The sequence below is a fragment of the Nothoprocta perdicaria genome, unplaced genomic scaffold (assembly GCF_003342845.1).
Source record: "Nothoprocta perdicaria isolate Ctin4 unplaced genomic scaffold, notPer1 scaffold_393, whole genome shotgun sequence".
Classification (NCBI taxonomy): Eukaryota; Metazoa; Chordata; class Aves; order Tinamiformes; family Tinamidae; genus Nothoprocta; species Nothoprocta perdicaria.
The window spans coordinates 379,407-392,598 of NW_020455636.1; the positions used below are offsets into that span (position 1 = coordinate 379,407).

Genomic DNA, 13,192 nt, shown 5'->3' on the forward strand with positions numbered 1-13,192 from the left:
CCGTGTGGGGCTGCTGGTTTGGGGGTGCCTGTTTGGGCTGGAGGTGTGTGTTCCAGGGGGTGTGATCCGGAAAAGGGATGTGGGACATGTGTGTGTGTGCCGGAGCGCTGTGCATGGGCTGATTTATGGTTGTGCGTCGGGGGACAGGCCCCTATGTCGGAGCAAGGGTTCCCTTTTCATCTGTTGTCACTCAGGGTGTGTTAACGTGGCGGGAGCAGGACAGGGCGATGGGAGCCGTGGGGCTGGCAGGGCTCTCTGACCATGGAGCAGGAGCACGTGGATGTCACCAGGAGGTTCCAACCCTGTCCCGCGTCGCCCGCAGTGATCTACCTGTGCGGCCCGCTGGAGATGCTGCGGCGCATCATGCAGCGGGCGCAGCGCGAGAACCTCACCAACGGCGACTACGTCTTCTTCTACGTGGACGTCTTCGGGGAGAGCCTGCGGGGCGACGCTGCCCGCGACGCCTTCAAGCCCTGGCAGCAGGGCCCGGGCCACGACTCGGGGCTGCGCGAGGCCTTCCAGGTGAGCGGGGCTGCGTCCCCTGCCCGGCCACGGGGACGGGGATGGGGTCAGCGCCGCTGGACCTGCGTGAGCGGCCGCGGCGCTGTGCTCGCTTGCAGTCGGTGCTGGTGATCACCTACCACGAGCCCCAAAACCCCGAGTACCAGCACTTCCAAACGCAGCTCATCCTGCGAGCCAAGGAGAATTTCGGGGTGCAGCTCAACTACTCCTTGGTAAGCGGGGTCCTGGGGGTGGGGACCGGGCTGAGCCAGGCTGTGGCAGGTCCCTAGCGTGCCATGAATGACACGGCTATGTGCAATGCCAGCAGTGCCCTTTCTGGAGCCTACGTGTATGGCCCACATACACAGCATCCCCAGGGTGTCCGCGGGGTGCTGGGGCTGGGGACGCTGATGTCTCTGCCCACAGATGAACCTGGTGGCCGGCTGCTTCTACGACGGGCTGCTGCTCTACGCCATGGTGCTGAACGAGACGCTGCGGGAGGGCGGCTCCAAGAAGAACGTCACCCGCATCATCCAGAAGATGCGGGACCGCAAGTTCCAGGGTAACGGCGGCGTGGGGTGGGCACCAGGGCTGGTGGCCTGGCCAGGACGCCGTGGTGCTGGCACACGTGCTGCGATGCTGTCCCTGTCCCAACACCATCTCGCTTCCCCTGCAGGGGTGACCGGGCTGGTGAGCATGGACAGCAACAACGACCGGGACACGGACTTCAACCTGTGGGCCATGGGCGATCCGCAGAGCGGGCAGTACGAGGTGGGGGCTGGCGCCGGCCCTGCACAGCCAGGGCAGGGGGGAAGGTGCCGCAGCCGCAGCCGGGATGCTCGGGGTGCTGCGGCCGGGCTGGAAGGCCCTAGGGCTGGTGGGATCCGCGGGCTCGGCTCTCTCCTGCCCGCAGGTGGTGGGACACTACTCGGGTGCGGAGAAGCAGATCCACTGGCTGGGCCAGCCCATCCGCTGGGTGAAGGGGGCACCCCCCTTGGACAACCCGCCCTGCGTCTTCGATGTGGACGATCCCTCCTGCGATAAAAGTGGGTACTGGGGCAGCTGGCCCCCGAGCCCCAGCTTCACATCCCTCAGACCCCAGCGGGTGCCTGGGAACCCACCTGCCAGGCTCTGCCAGGCTCTCGAGGTGGTTCCCAGTGGGTACTGGTTCTCCTGCTGCCCACTGCAGGGTCTGGGGGCTCTGCAGGGTGGGAAGCTGGGTGGCCCTAACAGCCCCTGCACCCTGCAGCTCCCCTCTCCATGCTGGCCATTGTGGCTTTGGGTGCTGGTCTCACCTTCGTCATGTTCGGCATCTCCAGCTTCCTCATCTTCAGGTCAGTGGGGGACCAGGAAGCCTCTGCTGTGGCCTCGGGCACTGTTTGACTTAGTGTGGGGCAGGCTGGGTGCCCAGCGTGGTGGGGGACCCGTGCTGCCCACTGCGTGTCCCCGTGCGGCGCCGCGGGCGCCTGACCCCCCTGCTCCCCAGGAAGCTGATGCTGGAGAAGGAGCTGGCCAGCATGCTGTGGCGCATCCGCTGGGACGAGCTGCACTTCGGCAGCGCCGAGCGCGACCACAAGAGAGCAGGCAGCCGCCTCACGCTGTCCCTGGTGAGGACGGGACCGCGGAGCCCTGCGCCTCGTCCTGCCCACGCGGTGCCCTATAGAGCCACCTCCCTGGCAGACCTACCCCTATAGGCTTCAGCATCACCCTCCCTCTAGAGCATTGAGCCCCCTATTCCTTGTCCCATGGAGCCTGCTCTGTGCTGTCCCTTGCATTCCCCACTGCTCCCGGGATGCTCTGCCTTGGAGTCCCATCCCTAACCCTGTCCTCTCCCAGCGCGGCTCCAGCTACGGCTCCCTGATGACCGCCCATGGCAAGTTCCAGATCTTCGCCAACACCGGCCACTTCAAGGTGAGCCCCTCATCTCACTCCTGCCCTGTCCCCACCCTGTCCCTGTTACAGCATTTTTTGTGCCTGGCCATCCCCACTCCCTGCACTCCCCATCCTCCCCATGTGGCACTGACGTCTCCTTCATCCCCTCCATGCCAGGGCAACGTGGTGGCCATCAAGCACGTCAATAAGAAGCGCATTGAGCTGACACGGCAGGTGCTCTTCGAGCTGAAGCACGTAGGTGTGGGGTCTGCGCCACGGCGGGACACCCTGCTCGGGGCACAGGGGCTGCTCCTGTCAGCGGCGGGGGCATGAGGACGCGGGGACAGGCCAGTCTGCGGGTGTCCCGTCTGATCTTGGCTCTGCTTCCCACACCAGATGCGGGACATCCAGTTCAACCACCTGACGCGGTTCATCGGGGCGTGCATCGACCCCCCGAACATCTGCATCGTGACCGAGTACTGCCCGCGGGGCAGCCTGCAGGTAGGGGATGGCGAGGGGCCCCGGGGGGGGCACCGAGGCTGGCTGCATCCCGTTGTGCATGGGGATCCCAGAGCTTTCAATGTCCAGCCATCCATGGTGACCTCATTGCACTGACCACAAAGACCTGGTGGCTGTTCAAGCCCTGCAAGACTTGCTGGCAGGGGGACAGCCATGTGAATGGGGGTGCCAGCGGGGTGGAGGCTCTTGGGCCAATGCAGGCCCGATGTTGGCAAAGATCTGGAACTCATGGATGGGAGAGGGCCGGGGGGGACACTGACCTTGTCTCCCTGTGAGCGGTGCTCAGCAAGGCTCAGCTCACATCCAACACACTCTCACCAGGACGTCCTGGAGAACGAGAGCATCAATCTGGACTGGATGTTTCGCTACTCGCTCATCAACGACATCGTCAAGGTACCCCCGTGGGGATGCTGGGCTGTGGGATGGGTGCCGGGGCTCTGCTCGAGGGCGTCAGCTTTGCATTGTCCGTCCATCTGTTGGGCGCAGGGGATGGCCTTCCTGCACAACAGCATCATCGGGCACCACGGCAGCCTCAAGTCGTCCAACTGCGTGGTGGACAGCCGCTTCGTGCTGAAGATCACCGACTATGGGCTGGCCAGCTTCCGCTCGCCCTGCGACAGCGAGGACACGCACGCGCTCTACGCCAGTGAGTGCCGGCCCCGGGCAGCCCCACCGCGGTGCCCGTGGGATGGGGCCATCCTGTCTCACCGCCCCGTGGCCCTGTCCTGGCAGAGAAGCTGTGGACGGCGCCGGAGCTGCTGCAGAAGGGGCAGCTGCCGCCGCAGGGCATGCAGAAGGCCGACGTGTACAGCTTCGGCATCATCGTGCAGGAGATCGCCCTGCGCAACGGCCCCTTCTACGTCGAGGGCATGGACCTGAGCCCCAAAGGTGAGCGGTGGGGGGGCGCGGAGAAGGAGGGGACACGGTGGCGCCGGCGCGGTGCCAGTGAGGATGCCACGTGTCCCCGCGCCGGCAGAGATCGTGCAGAAGGTGCGCAACAGCCAGAAGCCCTATTTCCGCCCCTCCATCGACATTGGCGTGCACAGCGAGGAGCTGGCCGTGCTCATGGAGCGCTGCTGGGCGCAGGAGCCCGCCGAGCGCCCCGACTTCGGCCAGATCAAGATCTTCATCCGCAGATTCAACAAGTGGGTGCCGGCAGGGAAGGGGCAGCCATGGGTGCTGGGGGGATACCTTATCCCAGTGGGAGCGAGGGTACATCGCGCCGGTGTGCCCGCAGGGAGGGCAGCACCAGCATCCTGGACAACCTGCTGTCGCGCATGGAGCAGTACGCCAACAACCTGGAGAAGCTGGTGGAGGAGCGGACGCAGGCCTACCTGGAGGAGAAGCGCAAGGCGGAGAACTTGCTCTACCAGATCCTGCCCCAGTGAGGACGGGCGAGACGGGAGCGCGCGGTGCCCCGGGGATGGGTGCCGGCCCTGCACCCTGCACCGGGCAAGCGCAGGGTCCCCAGCCTGTGCTGGGTGAAGGGCAGGAGGCCCTGGGTGAGGGACGGGAGACCTGGGCTGCTGGCTTTGGGGAGGGAGCAAGTGCTGCACCTCATGGTGGCACCTCTGCAGCGGTGCCCACTGTCTCCCTTTCCGTGCCCAGCTCCGTGGCGGAGCAGCTGAAGCGCGGGGAGACGGTGCGGGCCGAGGCTTTCGACAGCGTCACCATCTACTTCAGCGACATCGTGGGCTTCACGGCGCTCTCGGCTGAGAGCACCCCCATGCAGGTGGGGGGCCGCCTCGGTAGCACCCTGCTCATGCCCGTGCCACCACACGGGACGTGCCCGCTCGCAGCGCCGCGCTCACTGCGCTCCTTGCAGGTGGTGACGCTGCTGAACGATCTCTACACCTGCTTCGATGCCATCATTGACAACTTCGACGTGTACAAGGTGGGGGACACGGGCACACGCAGCTCCCCATGAGGGGGCACGGGGAGGGGACTGAGGGCTCCCAACGCGGCGGGTGCTGCCCCTGACCCCGCCGCCGCAGGTGGAGACCATCGGGGATGCCTACATGGTGGTGTCGGGGCTGCCGGTGCGCAACGGGAAGCTGCACGCGCACGAGATCGTCCGCATGGCCCTGGCCCTACTCGAGGCCGTCAAGACCTTCAAGATCCGGCACCGGCCCAACGACCAGCTCCGCCTGCGGATCGGCATCCACACGGGTGAGCCCCGCGTGTGCGTCAGCCATGTGGAGGGCGCGGGGCGGCGAGGAGCTGCTGCCACCCCTGGGTGACCGAAGTGCCCCGCTGGGACATCACTAGAGAGGCGCTGGGCTGGGCTCTGCCGCTGCCCACACGCTGCTGTACCCGCAGGCCCTGTCTGTGCCGGCGTCGTGGGTCTGAAGATGCCCCGGTATTGCCTCTTTGGAGACACGGTGAACACGGCCTCGCGCATGGAGTCCAACGGCCAGGGTGAGGGCAAGGCCGGGGCCAGCAGCAGCGGGTTGCACCCCGCTCCCGCGTGCCAGTGACGCCCCTTTTCCCTCTGCGCGCGCCCCAGCCCTGAAGATCCACGTCTCGTCCACCACCAAGGAAGTGCTGGATGAGTTCGGCTGCTTTGAGCTGGAGCTGCGCGGGGATGTGGAGATGAAGGTGAGGCCGGGACCAGGTGGTGGGGAGGCACCCACTGGTGCCATGGCCTGGGTGGTGCGGTTGGGAACTGGGAGATGTGCCTGGTGCCATCCAAGAGGGCCGTGGTGGCACCCTAGGGTGAATGTTGGAGGAGGTCGGGGCTCGGGAGGGTCTCAGTGCAGGGCTGGCCCAGCCGCGGCGCTGAGGGCTCCCCGCACCCGCAGGGCAAGGGGAAGATGCGGACGTACTGGCTGCTGGGCGAGAGGAAGGAGCCGCAAGGCGTGTGAGGGCGGCCGGGGCTGCGCCGTGCACCGGGGCGCGTGGGGCCGCCCCGCGCCGGCTCTCCTGGCTCTGCCCTCCCGGAGCAAGGAGGCAGCGCCTGCCCCCGCCCCACAGGCACCAGCAATCCCCCCTGGAATCCCACCTCCCTCCGTGGGGAGGATCCGGTCCCAGCCCCGCTCCCCAGCCCCGATGCCCGCTCCCCTCCCGGCTCAGCTGGCTCTGAGCCCGCTCCCTGGGGCCTGGCTGCCCCTCCATCCCCCCGCCCCGGGCATTTGGCCTCCTCCTCTCCCTCCTCAGGCCCTGGCAGCCCCTGCCGCCCCTCCTGGGGGTGAAGACGGGGGCTTCGCCAGGCCCGGCCCCTAATCGGGGCTAGTTCAGCGCCCCGCTCCCCTCCGTGCCCCCTGCCCCCTTCCTGCCGCCCCCCTGTACATAGCCCCCCCCAACCCGCGTTGTGTAAATACCCCCTCCCCCGGGTGTAAATATAGCAGCCAGATAGCGCCAACTATTTTGTTGAAATACAGACTTCCCCAGAGCCGCTGCCTCCGCCTCGTGCGTCACGCGCCCGCCCGCTGGGGCCGCAGCAGCGCCGCGAGGGCCGCGCGCGACCCCGGCACACGCCGGGGCCGGGGGCCGCGCGCGGAGGCCGCCCCGCGGAGGCCGCCCCGCGGAGGCCGCCCCGGCGCCTGCTGGCCGGGGCTCCGGGCGCTGCTGGGAAGGCGCCGCCGCCGCGTTTGCTTTGGCCCGCGGGCTGCAGTGCGTTCCTCTGAGCTCATGCTCTGGCCGCGCCGCCGCCGCCGCTTACTGGAACCCACCTGTGCCCAGGGAGCCACGCCGCCCGGGGCCCCGGGGGGGCCCACGTCACCTGGGCACGAGGAGGGGACACGTCCCTGTCCCCGGGGAGCGGGGTGTGCCTCCTCCTGTCAGCGAATGCAGAGAGACGGAGGCCAGGGAGGGAGCGGGGGGCGATGCGGGGCTCATGGCCGGGCTGCAGTGCGGGGCCTCCGGGAAGCCGCGGGAAACGGGGGGCTCTGTGTCCCACACCTGGAGGCAGGTGCGTGCAGGTAGGCCCAGGAGCGAGCCGGGCCTCGTCTTCCAGCAGCACCAGGATGCTGCCACCGCTGGGTCTTTATTACCCGGCAGCAGGGCCAGCTCCTCAGGACAGGGGCTGGCCCAGCCGCTCCGTGACGGGCGTGGAGAAGGCGGCGCTCCTCCGGAAAGGGCTGTCGGTGCTGCAGATGCTGGTGACACCCTGGCGGGGACAGAGGCTGGTGACGCCCTGGCCGGGAAGGGCACGGTGGCCGCGACGGGCAGGGTGGCAGGGCACTCACGGGCACGCTGCGCGCCTGCTCCAGCCAGTAGCTGCAGGGCTGCTCTACGTAGCAGTCGTGGGGCTGCGGAGAGGAACAGCACCCATGGGTGGGGAGGAGGGTGCCTGGCTGCTTCACGGGGGCGCTGAGGGCGCTCCCAGAGTCCCGGGGCTTTTCCCAGTGCCGCACGGGGCAGCCGCCGTGGGCTCTGGACCCCGGGAGCTGAATCAAGCTGGGGGTGTCCCCACATGGGGCGAGAGGCACCTGCGTGGGGGGCAGCGGCGCCGGCTGGAAGCCCTCAGCGCGGTAGTCCCGGTGCGTGGTGGAGAGCGACTCCATGGGAGCAGGCGGCGGACAGGTCTCCTCCAGCACCTCCTTCCTGCAGGGAGAGCTCTGGAGGCGCCGGCCCGCCAGGGCCCCCGGCACCTCGGACGTACAGAGAGAGCCCCAACTACCAGCCGCTACCACCTCAGGAGGGCTGCGTGCACTGGACCTGCCTGTATTTGTGGTACAGCATGAGCTCCAGCATGGCCTCGCGCTGCCCTGCGGGGATGCGGGCCCCGTCAGCCCCGGGGGCCGCTCCGCACACCCGGAGTCCCCGCGGGGAGCGCGGCCTCACCCCGCGCCGGCCGCGCGCTCCGCCGGGGCTGCCCGTATGTGTCCTGGGTGGTGGTGCCGTGGGCCATGCGGGAGGGTGGCTGGCCGGCGAGCAGCCCGCGGTGCCCGTGCCGGTAGAAGTAGCCCTCGCTGCCCAGCTCCGGCCTCGGCACGCGGTCCAGCTCGTTGGTGGCTCTCTGGGAACACAGCGCGGGGGCCGGTGGGGCCACAGCCTCGGCCCCCCATCTCAGACGTGATGACCCCTGAGCTGTGGCCATCACCTCTTACACCCAAGTTCGTGCCAGCCCCCAAGCAGCATCCATCAACACAGTAGGTTGGACCCTACCGAGGGCTGCATGTCTCTGTATAGCTACACAGACCTGGGGTAGGGAAAGGTGCCCAGTGTGCCTGGACAGCAGCCCCGCACAGCGCCCACACTTGTGCTGCCAGCCCAGCGCCTACTGGCTGCGCTGATCCACTCGGCACCGCACACGGAGCGGGACAGCAGTGCCCCGACCCGGGCTCTGCCCCCACAGGCACCCCAGGGCCTCGGGTGCTGCGTGAGCGCCAGGCTCTCACGTGCTCGGACACTTGAGACTAAATCTGAGCTCCTGCAGCTCTGCTCTGGCAGCAGCTCCATCACGAAGGGGCCGGGTTAGGGGAGACCCGGGGCTGCGGCGGCCACGTCTGTGCAAAGCGGATGCTGACGGGCAGCGAGAACGCAGCGAGCAGCTGGAGAAGGGCTGGCCAGGAGGCTGGTGAGGCTGTCAACACATTGGGTGAGCACCTCGAGCGACAGGGCCCTCCGCACAGCCTGGGGCGCTTGTGGGCAGGCGCTGAGCACAAGGGGAATTAGCTTCTCCACATGGGGACCCTGTCCCCATACTGACCACTTCCTGTTGGAAAACTTGACAGATTTACAGCCACAGAAAGCTAGTGGTGAGAAGGGCTTCCTCGGCTGTGCAGAAGGATGCAGCAGTTGGGCTTGGCGAAGGGATGAGGGATCCAAATGGATGAGGGGTCCGAAGGGATGAGGGATCCACCTCTGGATGTCCCCCAGCCCGGCTGCCTCCCCAGCGGCTCCCGAGCTGTGCTGGCCCTTCCCACAGCAGCCTCACCAGGGCCTGGCCCAGGGCACAAACCCCTCCGCAGCGCTGCTGGAAGCTGCCCGGCTGACGCTTCCCTGCATGGCCTCGGCCCCTGCTGTCCCCGCGGTGTCCCCAGCTCCGCCGCCACTCCGTCATCAACCGCAGCACGCGGCTGCCCCCTCGGAAACAACGCGCGCCCGGGTCACGGCAAATCCCCGCTGTTGGTCCCTACGTGCGTGCCGGCGCCTTTGGCACTATTGAATTTCCCCCCGTTTCCATCCCGCGGATCTCAAGGTCACGCCGGGAACGCGGGCTGGGCCAATTTTGGCTATTTGCAGCGTGAGGGCTCGGCCGGGGGTGCTGACGGGCTGAGGCCGAGCGCGCTCACGGCAGCGCTGCCGGCGCCTTCCCTGCCCATCCGCGGACACAGCACGGAGGCAGCAGCCCCGCTCCGAAAGGCCGGAGCCCTGGGGAAGCGAGGCGGGCGCGGGCGTTACCTCCTCCTGCCAGTTGTGGAGCAGGCAGCTCCCGCGGGCTGCGGGCCGGCCCGGCGGCTCCGCGGGCGCCCACGCGGGCACGGGCAGCGCCTGCTCCACGGCGCAGGGCTCTGCCCTCCCGGGGCAGGGCGGCCGCTCCGGCCCCAGGGGCTCCCTCCCGGCCTCCTCGGGCGGCACCGCTCCGGCTGCGGCCGCGGGAGCCGGCAGGGCCGGTCCAGGGCTCCCAGCCGCGGCCGCGAGCACCTCCCCGTCGCACAGCGGCCTCTCCTCGGCTGCCGCGGGCCCTTCGCCGGGACACAGCGGGGGCACGTGGCCCGTGAGAGCCACCCTGCGCGAGGGGACAGGACACGGTCACTGCGGCCAGGCGCATGTCACCCCTGCCCGGCCCCCCCGGTGCCACCAAGGGTCCCCGCCGTGGGGCGGCGGGGGCTCCGCTGCCTTTTGGGATGCAGCACTCCCCAAAGAGCAGCCCACAGCTGGGTCTCCGCTCCAGAAGGACCTTCCCTCCCCAGCCACCCCCAACCATGGACCCTTCCCCCCAGGGTCCCCTGGGCACAGCCCTGCCATCGCCCCAGCCCAGGCCCCACTCTGGCTCCCAACTCTTCTAACGACCCCAGGGCCACATCCCCCAAGCGCCCTCATGGCCCCGCACCCCAAATGTCCCCACCCTCCACGTGTCCCCATTGCCCAAATGCCACCCACGGTCCTGTATCCCCTAAAGCCCCCCCCTTGCACCTTGCATCCCAAGGACCCCCATGGTGCTGCACCCCCAAATGCCCCCCAGAGGTCCCGCTGGGGCCCCATTCCGCAGCGCCCCAGGTCCCTCCCCACCCTCGGGGGGTCTCTGGCCCCCGCCGCGCTCCGCGCTCCATGGCGGGACCCCGCGACTCCCTCCCGCGCATGCGCAGCCACGGGTCAGACACAGCCCACTGCTCCGTCTCCACGGAGACCGTAAACACCCTCCGCCCGGACCCGCCCCCCAAGCTCATTGGCGGGGCCGAGCGCGGACGCTCCTCCCATTGGCGGAGCGCCTGCTGGCGGGAGGGGGGCGGTGTCCGCCCGCTCCCCTACATAGCATGGGGCGGTGCCAGGCACAAAGGGGCGTGACCACAGGCAAAGGGGGCGTGGCCATGGGCAAGGGGGCGGGGCCATGCGGGTCCCGCGGCCGTGCCCGGCGCCCCGGGACGGGCGGGAGCGGAGCCGGGCCCTGGCTCTGGCCCCGGGCCCAGGGAGCCGCCGAGGCCGGGGAGGAGCCCTGGGGCCCGGCCAGCGCCCGCAGGCCGGCAGTGCCACGCGCGGCGATATTAATAACAACAAGCGCTGCCTTCAGGGGAGCCCCCGTCGGGCGCGCAGGGACCTGCGGACGCCCTGTGCATGGGGCCTCGCTCCTTCCTGCGAGGAGGAAACGTGTCCCGGCGCTGCTCTGTGGGTGTCCCTGCCGGGCAGGAGCCGCCAGGGTCCTCACTGACCCCCATGGGGTGGTGGCTCCCATGTGCCAAGCACCTCGTGATGGGTCCTCACACGGTGACCGGTGCTGCACCACGGCCTGGGGATGCCTGCCCACCTCGGGGGTCTCCACCCAGCCACAAGGCTGCCAGCTCTCCCCTGGGGACTCCAGCCCGTCCTCAGCGTCTGCACCCTGCGCTTGGGAGATCTGTCGTGTCACTGGGGTCTTCAGCCCATCCTCAAGAGCTTCATTCCACCCTTGAGATCTCCACTCTGTCCTAGGGGTCTATTCCCCATCCTTGGGATCGCTGTCTCATCTTTGAGGTCTCCCCCCCATCCTCGGGACCCCCACCTCATCCTTGGGGTCACCATCCCATCGCAGAGACCTTCACCGCACACTCCGGGTGCCCTCCACACTCAGGATTTTGGACTCCCCAAGCACGCAGCTTCCAAGGGGCCCGAGGGCAGCCCCACGCCCAGCTCCGGCTCCGGCAGGAGCCCCCCGCGCGGTGCCGGCGGCCGCCAACAGAGCGGTCCTTGTGCGCGGCGGTGCCGCCCTGCCCCGTGCGGCCGAGCCAGGAGGGATAAATATAGCGCGGCCCCGAGCGTGCGGCCCGGCGGCGAGGGGAGCGGGCGGCGCGGGGCCCCACGGCGCGCACAGCCTCTGCGCACCGAGTGCGCCCGCACGGCGCCGCCCGCCCCACGTGCTTGCCCCACAGCCGTGCCCACCCGTGGCCCGCGCGGTGCCCTGGGACGCAGGGACGCGGGCAGGGTGCTCGGTGTTGCTTTACTGGGACACTCGCAGGGTCCTCGTTGCTGCTTTATTGGGCCGCGCACAGGGTGCTCGGCGTCGCTTGAGTGGCGCGCGGCGAGGGCGCCGCTCAGCCGGGCGGCCAGCCCATCTGCCGCCCGCCCAGCACGTGCAGGTGCAGGTGGTAGACGGACTGGGCGCCGTGCTTGCCGTCGTTGATGACTGCCGAGAAAGCGCAGGGTGTCACGGTGCCGCGGGGCCACTCAACCAGCCTGCGCCGCGGTCGCGCGCCCACGCGGCGCCGCTCACCCACGCGGTAGCCGTCGTGCAGGCCCTCGGCGCGCGCCGTGCGGCTCGCCACCACCAGCAGGTGCCCCAGGAGCTGCAGCACAGCGAGCGGCAGGCTCAGCCACGGCATCTGCCGCGGAGACCCGCCGCGGGCCCCGGCGTCCGGGTACCCGGACGCCGGGGCCCGCGGCGGGTCTCCGCGGCCGGTGCCGCTGCGCTCACCTCGGTGTCCTCGGGGCCCACGCGGCTCACGCGGGGAATGGGCTGCTTGGGGATGACGAGGAAGTGCACGGGCGCCTGCGGGGCCACGTCGCGGAAGGCCATGCACTGCGGGGGCAGCAGCGGCGCTGAGCGGCGCGGGGGTGACCCCGGCGTGGGGGTGACCCCGGCGTGGGGGTGACCCCGGTGCGGGGGTGACCCCAGCTCGGCACCCGCCGCTACCTTCTCATCCTCGTAGAGCACGGTGGCGGGCACGGTGCGCGCCAGGATCTTGCTGAAGATGGTGGGCGCGTGGTCGCCGGCGGCGCGCTGCGCCTTGGCCACCTCGCCGTCCTGCGTGTCGGGCGCCGTGTAGCATCGCTGGCCACGGGGGGACACGGAGCGGGGACACTGCAGGGACACCGCGCGCAGGGACACCCCCCCGTGACACGTGGGGCTGCGGGCACCGCTGGAGCCGCCAGGGAGCGGGGGACACGCGAGGCGCTGCACGGCTGCCCACGGGGTGTGCGGGGAGGCTCCGAGCTCCGTCCCACGCGCGGGTGGGTGCCCGCGGGACGGCGCAGCCCACCACTCACGTGACCGAGGGCCCTGCACCCACGCGGGTCAGGGCGGTGCGGCCGCGCGCGCCCCCCACGCGCGCAGCCGCCCCGCGCGCGCCAGGTCCCGCGCCAGCGCCGCCATGGCCCCGCCACAGCCCCGCCCCGCCGCCCCATTGGCCCGCGCGGCTGCCACTCACAGGGAGGGCTGGCTGCACGCGCTCTTAAAGGGCCCGCGCTTCCCTCCCACGCGCGACCAGCGTGGGGCGCACGAGGCGACGCTGCCGGGGATCCCGGCGCCTCCCAGGATCCCGGGGCACCTAAGGCACAGTGGGGGTGCTTCCCACCCATTCCACCAGCCCCCCCAACACACACGAGCCACACTGCTGCCCCACGAGTGTTTTATTGGGTGCAGTCGGGGTCAGAAGCCCATGCGTGGGCGCTTGCGGCGGGTCTGAGAGCCCGAGCGCTGGCTCTGCGAGCCCGCGAGCTGGCTCTGGGAACCCGCGAGCTGGCCCTGTGACCCCTCAAGCTGGCTCTGCGAGCCCGAGCGCTGGCTCTGCGAGGCGGGCGCGCAGCGGGCGCTGCCCTGGCTGCCGGGCGGCTCGCAGGGCTCGGCGCCGTCGCACACGGCCAGGTAGTCGCGCAGCGTGCGGCGCCGCTCCCGGGGGATGCCGCGCGAGCGCAGCGCCTGCGACGACAGCAGCGGCTC

General features: G+C 70.0%; 3 protein-coding genes across 3 annotated transcripts in view; 1 reads left to right on the top strand and 2 right to left on the bottom strand.

Moving 5' to 3' along the window:
- The first annotated feature begins 327 nt into the window (after window positions 1-327).
- Window positions 328-5,756, top strand: NPR2 (natriuretic peptide receptor 2). Its single transcript, XM_026045004.1, has 21 exons — window positions 328-522; window positions 621-734; window positions 928-1,063; window positions 1,178-1,272; window positions 1,415-1,547; window positions 1,751-1,835; window positions 1,988-2,108; window positions 2,338-2,412; window positions 2,551-2,628; window positions 2,770-2,874; window positions 3,214-3,285; window positions 3,379-3,538; window positions 3,625-3,780; window positions 3,869-4,037; window positions 4,130-4,276; window positions 4,501-4,624; window positions 4,718-4,786; window positions 4,887-5,061; window positions 5,212-5,310; window positions 5,399-5,490; window positions 5,694-5,756. The coding sequence occupies exons 1-21, from the start codon at window positions 349-351 to the stop codon at window positions 5,754-5,756; spliced, it is 2,442 nt and encodes an 813-aa protein (XP_025900789.1). The 5' UTR covers window positions 328-348.
- A 5,774-nt stretch (window positions 5,757-11,530) lies between these two features.
- Window positions 11,531-12,625, bottom strand: HINT2 (histidine triad nucleotide binding protein 2). The gene is made up of 5 exons (XM_026044985.1): window positions 12,602-12,625; window positions 12,167-12,334; window positions 11,948-12,052; window positions 11,747-11,819; window positions 11,531-11,659 (listed from the first exon to the last, which is right to left on the bottom strand). The coding sequence occupies exons 1-5, from the start codon at window positions 12,623-12,625 to the stop codon at window positions 11,568-11,570; spliced, it is 462 nt and encodes a 153-aa protein (XP_025900770.1). The 3' UTR covers window positions 11,531-11,567.
- A 276-nt stretch (window positions 12,626-12,901) lies between these two features.
- Window positions 12,902-13,192, bottom strand: part of TAF1C (TATA-box binding protein associated factor, RNA polymerase I subunit C) — a 5,078-nt gene continuing 4,787 nt past the window's right edge. Inside the window, exon 14 of the mRNA XM_026044986.1 lies at window positions 12,902-13,171. Coding sequence (XP_025900771.1) covers window positions 12,902-13,171 — 270 coding nt within the window. The remainder of the gene's footprint in view (window positions 13,172-13,192) is intronic.

Bases quoted from the DNA above. Each gene is read 5' to 3' on its own strand.
- NPR2 (XM_026045004.1), top strand. From the start codon at position 349: ATGCTGCGGCGCATCATGCAGCGGGCGCAGCGCGAGAACCTCACCAAC. The intron at 3,781-3,868 runs GTGAGCGGTGGG...CCGCGCCGGCAG, and splicing joins CATGGACCTGAGCCCCAAAG to AGATCGTGCAGAAGGTGCGC. The intron at 5,491-5,693 runs GTGAGGCCGGGA...CCGCACCCGCAG, and splicing joins GCGGGGATGTGGAGATGAAG to GGCAAGGGGAAGATGCGGAC.
- HINT2 (XM_026044985.1), bottom strand. From the start codon at position 12,625: ATGGCGGCGCTGGCGCGGGACCTG. The intron at 12,335-12,601 runs GCGCGCGCGGGG...GTGTCCCTGCAG, and splicing joins CGGCGCTGGCGCGGGACCTG to TGTCCCCGCTCCGTGTCCCC. The intron at 12,053-12,166 runs GTAGCGGCGGGT...CTGCCCCCGCAG, and splicing joins TGCTCTACGAGGATGAGAAG to TGCATGGCCTTCCGCGACGT.